At 39.1% G+C, this 11,609-nt stretch overlaps 1 protein-coding gene across 1 annotated transcript; it reads left to right on the plus strand.

Annotated features, from left to right (window-relative positions):
• Positions 1 to 289: 289 nt before the first annotated feature.
• pnpt1 (polyribonucleotide nucleotidyltransferase 1) lies at positions 290 to 10,298 on the plus strand. Its single transcript, XM_030107567.1, has 28 exons — positions 290 to 496; positions 1,071 to 1,131; positions 1,468 to 1,542; positions 1,650 to 1,755; positions 1,834 to 1,883; positions 1,995 to 2,058; positions 2,148 to 2,195; positions 2,306 to 2,419; positions 2,949 to 3,135; positions 3,398 to 3,449; positions 4,273 to 4,330; positions 4,416 to 4,512; positions 4,616 to 4,718; positions 4,965 to 5,035; positions 5,245 to 5,281; positions 5,388 to 5,454; positions 5,540 to 5,629; positions 5,710 to 5,763; positions 6,198 to 6,307; positions 6,408 to 6,479; positions 7,213 to 7,276; positions 7,373 to 7,456; positions 8,475 to 8,558; positions 8,727 to 8,833; positions 9,216 to 9,271; positions 9,445 to 9,523; positions 9,617 to 9,664; positions 9,734 to 10,298. The coding sequence occupies exons 1-28, from the start codon at positions 378 to 380 to the stop codon at positions 9,887 to 9,889; spliced, it is 2,313 nt and encodes a 770-aa protein (XP_029963427.1). The 5' UTR covers positions 290 to 377; the 3' UTR covers positions 9,890 to 10,298.
• The last annotated feature ends 1,311 nt before the right edge of the window (positions 10,299 to 11,609 follow it).

Here is an 11,609-nt window from a genome sequence, read left to right on the forward strand (position 1 = left end):
CCATTCCTTCCTTCCGACAGAATCTTCATCATAATTTCATATTTCTGATGATTTGACCAGTTTGAAAGGCTGAACAGAAATGTCATTTAATCTAATCTCTTTCTGTAGTTGTTTATAGTCTGTTTTGTAGTTGGTTATTGGATTCACTACAAAATATCCCCGGTGTAATTTGTAAAACGGAACTGTTTCTCATGGTTGTCGGACGTTTCCGATGTTACACATCCACCACCGCCCGTCCAATCAGAGGACGCGGTCTTACTACGTCACTTCGTAATGTAACGAACTGTCATGGCAGCGCCCACATGTACACTTGAGCTGTGAAGGCAGCGACAGCAGGAGCAATTTTTTAATGTGTTTTTGTGCGTGACTCGTTAAAAATGCGGCTTCTACTCGAGCTGAGCCGCGCGGCTGTTCGCCTCCATGCACGCTCATGTCACCAAAGTGTTTACAGCAGACACACAAACCCGCGGAGTGTGCGAGTGGAACTTGGAGACAAGTGAGTCGACTTGACTATTTTCTCTGATTTTGACTGGGGATCAAACATCTAGTTGTTTATCACTGTTGCGTGCGTGTGATGCCACTTCAGTAGGTACACTTGTACTATGTGAAAACAGTGCATTGATTTTGAGTGTGTGTGTGTTTTAAGATCACAGTCCAACAGAAATACATTATTTAAAGTTGAATTACTGTAGTTGGCATTTGCTGATGTTTTTCCACACAGCTGCATCATTTCTAAAGGGAAATCACGCCTAAATAAATAAAGTATTTTCTTCAACTCATATCGATAGTCTTAAGCTAGGTATTATGCAAATATTCAGTTATTTCCGATGGTTGTGATTGAGTGAGTATCGTGGTGGATGTGCTAAATGAGTGGATTCACTTAGAACAATCAAGACCTCCGACAATCTCAGCTCAGCCTTAACATTATGACAGGACGTTTTTATCAGGCACATTTATATTGTACAAGTGTAAAGGTAGGTCGCACATGTACAGTGGCTACTGCATGCAGTGAGAGTGATTTATCACTTTGTTGATGTTTTGATGTATTTATTTTACTTTTATTTTTATAGGAAACTTGAAATATCTTCCGGAAGATTGGCTAGATTTGCTGATGGATCTGCTGTGGTGCAGGTATTCCTTTCAACCACATTTTCTTTTTCTTCTATGTTTTTCAGTTATTCACCTAATGTTAATGTATTACTTTTTTTCACACTACAGTCAGTGCATTCGTTCTTAATAATCTTCTAGTATTTTCAAGAGGATGGAAGCACTAATGATACAAAGGGCTATGCAATTAGTAAAAAATAAAAATGTTTTTCTGATTAACAACAAAACTGACTGATGCTTCATTTGAGTTACTATGCATCATAGTGATAAACTACTAAAATAATGGACTATGTGCAATTTAATGTTATTTCTACTTGCAAAATTTGTGGAATTTAATTCGAATGTACAAATCTAACGTAGATGGAGGACACGACTGTGATGGTGACCGCTGTGAGCAAAACCAAACCCTCCCCGTCTCAGTTCATGCCTCTCGTGGTACGTTCAACACTTCTGCTGAAACCACATGTATTTTTTATTTGGTAGATGATTAAGACGTCGGTGTTGACATGACATAAGAAAATATTTATGGCTTTGATGAACAGGTGGACTACAGACAGAAAGCAGCGGCTGCCGGCCGAATCCCCACCAACTATCTGAGACGAGAGCTGGGCACCACCGACAACGAGATCCTCACCAGCAGACTGATCGGTCAGCTGTGTTCTTATGACTTTCTACACAATATGGGACTGTGAATGTCTTTGACTCAATCTTGTGTTTTTTGCACAGATCGATCGATTAGACCACTTTTCCCCTCCGGTTACTTTTATGACACTCAGGTCAGTTCAGTTTGACATTCTTTTTGATTCATTTTATTTATTTATTTTTATCTCTTTCCATTCTTTGTAAGTAAATGTTAATTTGTGTATATTTACTGTCTTGTCCTGCAGATTCTTTGCAACCTGCTGGCTGTTGATGGCGTTAATGATCCGGATGTGTTGGCTATTAATGCAGGTGAAGTTATGTTTCAGCCATAATTGTTTCAGAGGCTCCTTTATTTGTGTTTTAAGAACTTTAATTAAATCTATTTCCTTTGATAAAAGCCTCTGCAGCTCTGGCTCTGTCCGACATCCCCTGGCATGGACCCATCGGTGAGAAACACACAGCAGATTTAACTTTAACACATCTTAATCTGCCGATTTAGTTTATTCACATTTGATTAGCGCGATATGCTGACCTGTTTGAACTGCCTGCGCTTCAGGTGCTGTGCGTGTGGGAATGGTTAATGGAGAGTTGCTGGTCAACCCCACGAGGGCAGAGATGGCTTCCAGCACTCTGAACCTGATAGTGGCCGGAGCTCCCAGCAGTCAAGTGGGTAAGTCATGGAACTGCTTGCAAAGCAGATTAATGACACTGAAGGATAGCACCATTTCTCTCTGCAAAACCCACATCACTGCATTTTTAATCTAATTCTAAGACCTCACTTGCTGCTTTTATCATTGCCTATTTTTTGCGTCAAGTTTTTCTTTTTTATTGTACTTCTTGTCACTATTTTCTAATCTTGTAATATGTCCATTGGCATTTCTAGTACATTCTGAAGATTTTGTTTACTATATTATTATGACAATCTGTTGCAACGTATGCGGCCTTGTTGCCTGTCAGTGTCTTAATGTTATGAAGCTGCTAACTTCTCCATTTTCTACTGACTTTTTGCAATTTGTAACACTTTGTCATTCAAACCATATTGAAAAGTTAACTTGTTTGCAACAGTTCAAATCCTTCAGATGCAGATGTTTTCCCATTGAACAAGCTCAGCATGTGCAGTTTTCAGTTTTTCAGAATATGCAACACTTCTCTATGCATAATTTTGCCTGGCTCACTTGCCTCATGTGGCTGACTGTCAGTGATGATGGAGGCGTCGGCGGAGAACGTGCTGCAGCAGGACTTCTGCCATGCGGTGAAGGTGGGAGTCAAACATACGCAGCAGATCATCTTCGCCATCCAGCAGCTGGTCAGAGAGCAGAAGGTCACCAAGCGCACGCCCATCAAGATGTTTTCAGCTCCTAATGACATGGTTGAGCAAGTTCGGAAGTAAGAGCAGAGATTTTACTGTTTGCTTGAGATAAATTGTCCTAAAAATAGCAGATAATGAAAATTATAATCACTGTATGTAAAATATCAGGATAAAACCCAGAAACCTTTTGGTTTCAGTGATTTTCCTGTAAAGTTGTCTTACCGATTGATTTATGAGGAAATATTTTATCCCACTTCCTCAAAACTCAGCAAATGAAGTACAATTTATAGAGCTACAAATGTTAGAAATTTCTGAATTTCCCTTTTCTTACCATTACAGAGCAGCTTCTGAGGGGATCTATGCCATTTTTACTGATTACAGTCACGATAAGGTAAAACCTGGCAACACTGTGAGCTCACGTTTGTTTCTTCCTTGTTTCTTGTTTCTTCAGTGGTCATTTAAGTAACTCATTGTTGGTAAAATCATTTGAAGCAGCCACTATTTCCTCTGTTTCTCTCACACATTATTCAGCCAGAATGCATTTACTTCTATCCCATCACTACTAACAAGTTCAGGCATGCGTACTCGTGTTAACCAAAACTGCTGGATTGTTTATGATTGTACAAAAATCAGAAATAACAAAAGTAGAGCTTTGAGCCGTCATACTAGTTGTTAAATTGACGTGCAGCGATGCAAATGTGTAATCACAAAAAAAACTGGTGTACTGTCAGATGTTGAAAGTTGAAATTATTAGTGAAAAAGGAGCATTGCTCATTGCAGAAATCAAATTAAATGCAGTCTTGCAGTAAAAGGAGTTGATTGCCACTGGGGAGGTGTTTTTGACTTTTTCAGATTTCTTTCAAAATCTCAGACATCACTGAAACTAAGGACTTTGATACAAACTAGTTCCATGTGTCTTCTATTGATTAATTGAGACACATTTCCCCAAAAAATAAGTGTGGTTTGATTTCAAACACTTAGAGTGAAATGACAAAGGTTACTTGATTCTCTTGTTAGTTTTAATAGACTCAGCAGTGAAATGTAGCATCTTGAAACATCTGACTGCTTCTTATTGGGCTTTTCATTGATCTGAGTGTGTGCTTGCGGAAAGCAACAGGTATTCTTTCATAATATAAGAAGATGTGCAAAAGCTTCAACAACCAAAATGGGGTTACAACTGTCTCCTGTCTCAGTTGTAATGTGTTGCATTTTAGATTTCAAGAGATGAAGCAATCAACAAAATTCGTCTGGAAGTTGAAGAGAACCTAAAAGGTGATCCACTGCAAGAATTTCAGCTTTTGCTATTCTTATTTCTCATAATCACAAATTTGAACAGTCTAATGTCTCTCCTCTGTAGAAAAATTCCCACAAGCTGAGCCCTTTGAGATCATTGAGTCCTTCAACACTGTGTGCAAAGAAGTCTTCCGCGGGTTAATTCTCAACGAGTACAGGAGGTAAGCTCATCCTGACCTGCACTGGCTCTAAATGCTCATGAGAAATGATCTGGCCCGCGAAATGCAATAAAATGTGGTTGATTTTCCCTGCATGTGTTGTCAGGTGTGATGGGAGAGAGCTGACCACTTTAAGGAACATTTCTTGCGACGTTGACCTTTTTAAGCCTCTCCATGGCTCAGCGTTGTTTCAGCGAGGACAGACGCAGGTTTGGGTCAAATTCAAACTTTCACTATTTTTCTTTAAGTCACACCCAGTAGTTAAACTTCATGTTGGAAAAGTAATCATTTGTTAGTCGTTGTACAGTTAAAACATGTCAAATATCAATGTTTTCATTATAAAGACAGCAGGAGGAGTTAGAGCTTTGATTTTCCTCTGATGCTCAAGACGTTTTGCGGTTTGAAAAGAATGCGATCGCTCACACTGCCTGGGGTGGTTTGCTGTCCTCCTGCAGGTGCTGAGCAGTGTCACGTTCGATTCCCTGGAGTCCAGTGTGAAAGCAGACATTATCACCACAGCTCTGAGGTAGAACAATAACTGACTCCTGCACATGAATCCACACAGTCACGAGAGTAGCGCACGTTAATCACCGTCACTGTAAATGTGCTTGTTTCCCTTCGTCATTTGAATGAGGAATTAACCAACAGGATTAATGCATGTTAAAGCAGCATTGTGTGTAAACAAATCACTAAAATGAGACTGTTTATTCCTCATCTTTTGTATCTTTTCTGCAGTGGAGTCAAAGACAAAAACTTCATGCTACATTATGAAGTGAGAATTTTTTTTTTCTATCTTAAAGTCACACTAATTGTCCATGTGATTTAATTTGGTTCTGTTGAAAAGATTCATTTAAAATTTGCTTTGTTTTTCGTTTCAGTTCCCTCCATACGCTACCAATGAGATTGGGAAGACAGGCGGACTGAACCGGAGAGAGCTGGGACACGGTTTGTCTTCGTCTCTCGTCCTCGGCCTGCGTTTGATGTTCACTGTAGTAAAGACTCGTTTGTGTGTTGATCTGTGTGCTGGCAGGAGCGCTGGCTGAGAAGGCTCTCAGACCGGTCATTCCGAAGGACTTCCCGTTCACTATCAGGGTCACAGCTGAGGTGCTCGAGTCAAACGGTGAGTGAAGGGATGTCCGGTAGTTTGTAACTGTGGTTACGATATCCAGATCATGTTTTCCACTCCTTTTCTCCTTTCAGGATCCTCCTCGATGGCTTCAGCTTGTGGAGGCAGTCTTGCTCTCATGGATGCAGGTAACTTGTCGTCAAATTAACGATGCATAATACTATCGGCACAAAAGAAATCCGATTGGAAAACTAACGATTCAACAGCTCAATGCTTAAAATCTGATCTCACTGTGGTGAAACAGCTCAAGACAAAAACGTGAGAAAATGTACAAATCGGTAACATTTTTCACTGGAATCACATTTTGTTTCTCAGTTGTACAAATAAAACAAGGAATTTGGGGAAATTTGGATCAAAACGTGGAGTTTGCATGCATGGTTTATATTTGTATGATTTGAAGAATGATTTCATAAAAACTGAAAAACCATTGAAGTTTTTAAAGGCTAGAACAGTCCGTCTCAGCTAAGGGTCAGAACACTTGCGACTGTGTGTTTCTGCTCTCATGACGATGTGAGACTCTTACTTTAACGTTTCCCTCACGTGTCCACGTCTGTGTCTCCAGGTGTTCCCATCTCTGCTGCCGTTGCAGGTGTAGCTGTTGGCCTCATTTCTAAAGCCAACCCAGACAAGCCCACTGAGATCGAAGACTACAGATTACTAACAGATATTCTGGTCGGTGTGAAACTTTCTCTTATTGGTGACAAGTTGGTTTTTTTTTTTTGTGATGGAAAAAGGAGAGATCCCTAATGTGAGATTTTCTGGTTTTAAACAGGGAATAGAGGATTACCTGGGAGATATGGACTTCAAATTAGCAGGAACAAATAAAGGCATCACTGCTTTACAGGTAATAACATGTTTAATATCGTCTTCTTCTTTACTGAAAGATCATGATTAAATACTTTCACGTGCAGTTGATCCATCAGTTTTTTTTATCTAAACTTTTTGAAGGATATGATTGGAGAAAAAACTCGACATCAGTCTTTATATGTGAATTTTTAAGTGGAAAATCATGTTTTACAACTCAGTGATTGGGGGAAAAATACTTGCAATAAGACAACAAATCAAACTGTAATGCAGAAATGTAACAATGATTTAGACTGTTTATAGACTAAACATACCTTTTAAAAGCATACTACTTGTACACACTTTTAATGGCTCTTCTCAACAAAAGCTTCAGTATGAAATTTTGGGAACAACAAAGATTGACTTACAACTTAGAATTAAATTCTTTTGGAATATTACTCCTGGATTTGGATATTTGGATGTTTCAGTGTAAATATTTATTTATTAACGCTGTAGTATTACCAAGAGGCATGAGGGAGATCTCACCTTGCTTTCCATCCCTCTTCTGCTAAACTGATTCATATTTCAGGTTCTGTGGAGGTTTTACTGAGAATGTGGAAGTCAGATTAATTTTGATGATTGCGAGACCTTATTTTAATTTGTATTCATTACGTTTATAGAAAGTAAATAGTAATACAGTTTTGCTTTAAAATATCTGCCGACTCAACAGTTTCTGACAGTAAATGAACACTGTCTGTTTTAATTCCTGTCCCCGTTTCTTTTCCAACATTCAGGCAGATGTGAAGATACCGGGGTTACCGCTGAAGGTGGTGATGGAGGCCATCCAGCAGGCCACAGGTGCTTCAACAGACATCAACATTTCACTAATAACTTCATACAAAAACAAGAAGCCAGCATGTTGATGTATTTTGTTTCGATGCTCTTTTATTTCAGTGGCAAAAAGGGAAATTTTGGGCATCATGAACAAATGTATCGCAAAACCCAGAGAGCGCAGGAAAGAGAACGGACCTGTGATCGGTAGGCTTTGTTTCTTTTTATTAAAAAGTGTTTATAAAAGTGTAATATTTCATATCTGTAGTCTGGAATTGTGACTTCAGAGGAAGTGAAGTAGCGGAAAAAGTCAGAGAAAACTTTGTTTCAATGCAACAATGTTATTATGTAGTAGAAACAAACCTAACTCGCACAAGAAGAGTTATGCTGCCTTTTACTGATGGTTTATAAAAGTGGTCACACTCACTTCATCATGGAAATGTCACCGGTTTGAGTTTGGGTTGGGCAGAGAGTGACTGTTAGCAGTTTGCATGTTTTTCCCTGTTCCTGGGGTTTCAAAGGAATTCCTGTGCAGTGTATGTCCTGCCTCCACTCGGGTGGACAGGATCATCTCCAGCACTCTGAGACTAAATAAAATCATTATGTTGAGAGGGGAAAAATATTAGAAAGTCCAGCATTCAGCCAAAAGTCATCCCCTTGACAATGAACAGAACTGAGCGGCAGAAGTATCATCCTCATCCTTTCACCCTCCACTCAAGGAAAACATTCTCAAACAGATTAAAAGTAACGATTCATCAAAAGTTAACAGTCTCACCAGGTTGATGCTGCACAAGATGATGTTTTCAGTCATTCTCTCACTTAATCTGTCTTCAGTGCAAAAGAAGAAAAATCTAATTCAGAAGCTAAAAAGACCAGAAAATGCGACACCGAGTTCCATAACTGACAATAAAGTGCTGAAGCTCTGAGTAACAGTGACTCACTGCTGTTTCTCTGAAATATCTTAATTCAATACAGTATCTGGCATTTTTTTCAGCATTACTGTGTATTTTTGATTTAACTCAGAAGCTCATGTTACAAGTGTGTGTTGTGAATTTTACTGGAGCCACTGTAATGGGTGTGAAATGGGTCGAAGCACTGTTTCTTAACTTTTCCTTAGTTATCAAATGCTCTCGATTTGATAAATGGTAGGAGTTACAATAAAACGTTTAAAGCTTGAAGGACATTTTTTGTTGTAATACATGCAAGGATTTTTGTCCACTGATAGAAACTGTGAGGGTACCAGTGTCCAGAAGAGCTCGCTTCGTCGGTCCGGGTGGCTACAACCTTCGCCGGCTTCAGGCTCAGACAGGTAACAAGAACATGTATGGAACGAAAAAAAATAAAAAAGAATTCAGCCGGGATTGTGACAGATTATTGCTGTGTTGTTTACTTTTTATTACTCATGGAAACCTGTTCCACAGAAATTAACCTGAAATCATTTATTGCAACTGCACCCTGCTTCATTTTCTTCTTGAAGGTGTAACAATAAGTCAGGTGGATGAGGAGACTTTTTCAGTGTTCGCACCAACGCCTGGCGCCATGCATGAAGCCCAGCAGTTTATTCACGAGATCTGCAAAGACGACGTGAGTCCAAACCTGCGGACGCTGGTCCTCCAGCCAATATCAAAACATTTCACAGTCCATATGAAGAGGACAGTCATTTTGACCACATTTAAAGTTGATACAGGCTTTTCCTTTTTAAATAAAATGTTTCTGAGCCAGGATCCCATACATATCTTTCTAGTACGGGTCACTGTTTGTCTTGTGAGTAAAGACATTTCTGTGATTACTGTTTTTAAATAAAAAAAAAACATTTTAAACTTCAGGACAGAATTTCATGTCATACTGAGATGCAAATATGTTATAACAAAAATGTAAAAAGCTGTACCATCAAACATGAAAACATTATGTTGTTTTAATATGCATATATTTGTGCAAAATCTGAAACTCTAATATTTTTTTTCAGCAAGAGCAGCAGCTGGAGTTCGGCGCTGTCTACACTGCCACCATCACAGAAATAAGGTGAACTAAACCACAGCATTTTACACTTACTCACAATTTCTCTCTGAAAATAAGATGTTGTAAAAAGTCCCATTAAAAAGATGTTTTAATGATATTTTACATCCTTTTCTTGTAAAACTTAAGCTAAGGCGTCATTTTCATGCATACTATTTGGACTTTCTTCTTGTTTTTAGAGATATTGGTGTGATGGTGAAACTGTACCCCAATATGAGTGCTGTGCTGCTGCACAACTCACAGCTGGACCACAAGCGGGTCAGTAAATCTGCCTTTAAACAGTTTGTCTGACTTTATGAGTGTCTGATGGATCGAAGAATCACTACCGTACTTTGTTTTTTCCTCTTTCAGATCAAACACCCCAGTGCTTTGGGTTTGGACGTGGGGCAGGAGATTCAGGTACGTGTCCGTCAGCTCAGACTGTCAGTACTGTCGGCTGTTCGTCTCTAAATACGGTTCTGCTCCCAGGTGAAGTACTTCGGACGAGACCCGACAGACGGCCGCATGAGGCTCTCGCGGAAGGTGCTGCAGTCTCCTGCCGCCACCGTTGTCAAGACACTGAGCGAGAAACAGAGCATCTCCATGGGTTCCAGCAACAGCCACTCAACCACCAGCGACTCCTGACTGCTTCGACCACTGATCTCTGGATTTTTCAGCGAAAGACCAGAAAACCCAGGAGCATCTAATCTCACTCTGAACTGAAGAGTGGTTGTGACTGTCATGCAAACAATCTGACATAGAGGCAAACGTGTTGAAAACTTAAAAACAAGTTATTTTAATGTTCTCTCATACGTCTGCATCAAAAATGTAAGATTTTTTTTCTTTTTTCAGTAAATTACATCCAAGCCTTGGTAGCACTGCCTCGTGTGCATATTCACCTCCATGTTTGTTTCTGCTGTGTCAGTCATGCAGTTGGTATCAAGCTCCAGACAAACAACAGGAAGGGAGAATTGTGTGTTTTTTTTTTAAATATCCTGTTCATGTTATGTAAGATTTATTTTGTAAGTCCGTGTAAATAAAACAATTGCTGATGTTTGTGTGTGTGGATGCAAGATTGTTTCTATTAAAAAAAAAAAAAAAAAGATCTACAATAAATAATTGCTCTCATGCTTCAACTTATAGAAAAGATAATTGATCTGGTATTTTGCAGTGACTCGTTTTTTTTAAAAGGACCAATACAGATGAATCTGTTTCTTCTGGCATAATGTTTTGATCTGCAATCATTATGACAAGTTACAAAATTGAAAGACAGACTTACACAACTAATTTGATATATTCAGATTCTGTATTTTCTAGTTTTGTGACTTATGAGCTGCAAATGATGCAACAAAAAATTAAATGTTATTTATTGTGGAAAAGTATTGCTTCATTAAAAAGCTTGAATATTTGTTATCTAAATCTGTGAGATAGGCCCTTTTGCCATTATGCCATTATTGGATATTTTGGGGCTGCTCATAAAGAAAAAGGGTAAATGATGAATATTTGGTTGTCTGAGTCACACTGCATGGAAGCTTTTCTCACATCTCAGCCATTTGTGAGACCAGAAGGCAGCGAAGAGTGTCAGGATTTTTGAGGATTATTTAAAAATGTCCAGGTTGTCATATTGCATCGACAAGTCATAAACATTTGTGAAAAGTATTTTGAATTTGTCCAGTGTTGGTCTCCCTGTCTTAGCAAACCGAAACTTATAGCAGTGAACATTGTCTTTTACTGCCAAAATTATCTAATGGTAAAATATTTCAATCCATACAGTGAAACTGAAGCACTAATATGTTCCTGACAACATCAGATTAAATCAGGAGAGTCAAACACATTTTAGCTCAGAGGCCACATACAGCTCAATAACATCCTGAGTGGACCGGACCAGTAAAATAGTGCCTTAATAACCTTCAAGTTTAAACGTCAAAGTTTTTCTAAATAGCGATGAAAAGTCTAAATTTTCACAAAACCAAAAAATTGGGGAAAAGTAAAGGGAAAATGTGCAGCTGTGATGACTGATGTGTGATTTCGCCATCAGCTTACTGGTATCAGAGTTGGCTGTGATATCAATACTGCCGACTTTATTATTCTCTCCCTGTGATGTGGAATTTGCTGTTGCTGTAAAAAAGGTATCTAAAAGTTAAGTAAATGTGTCTTGTTGAATAATATAGAGTTTTTTTCCATTCAATAATGATGCATTTGAGAGAAATTAAGTAAAAAGAAGAAAGACTCACCTGTTTGTTTCTGTATCTGCAGGTGGCTGTTGTTGCGCTTCTGGCCAATAGGCGGCGCCCTGAGCTCCAGGCGCTGCGCTGATTGGATGATCTTGCCCGGGGGGCGGAGCCCCCGCGGCACTTTGCGCTTG

The sequence above is a fragment of the Salarias fasciatus genome, chromosome 13 (genome assembly GCF_902148845.1).
Source record: "Salarias fasciatus chromosome 13, fSalaFa1.1, whole genome shotgun sequence".
In the NCBI taxonomy this organism is placed as follows: Eukaryota; Metazoa; Chordata; class Actinopteri; order Blenniiformes; family Blenniidae; genus Salarias; species Salarias fasciatus.

What these genes read in the sequence shown, in the direction of transcription:
- pnpt1 (XM_030107567.1), top strand. Translation starts at nt 378, where the DNA reads ATGCGGCTTCTACTCGAGCTGAGCCGCGCGGCTGTTCGCCTCCATGCA. An exon ending in CGAGTGGAACTTGGAGACAA is followed by an intron (nt 497 to 1,070) that starts GTGAGTCGACTT and finishes TTATTTTTATAG; the next exon opens with GAAACTTGAAATATCTTCCG. An exon ending in ACGAGATCTGCAAAGACGAC is followed by an intron (nt 8,834 to 9,215) that starts GTGAGTCCAAAC and finishes ATTTTTTTTCAG; the next exon opens with CAAGAGCAGCAGCTGGAGTT.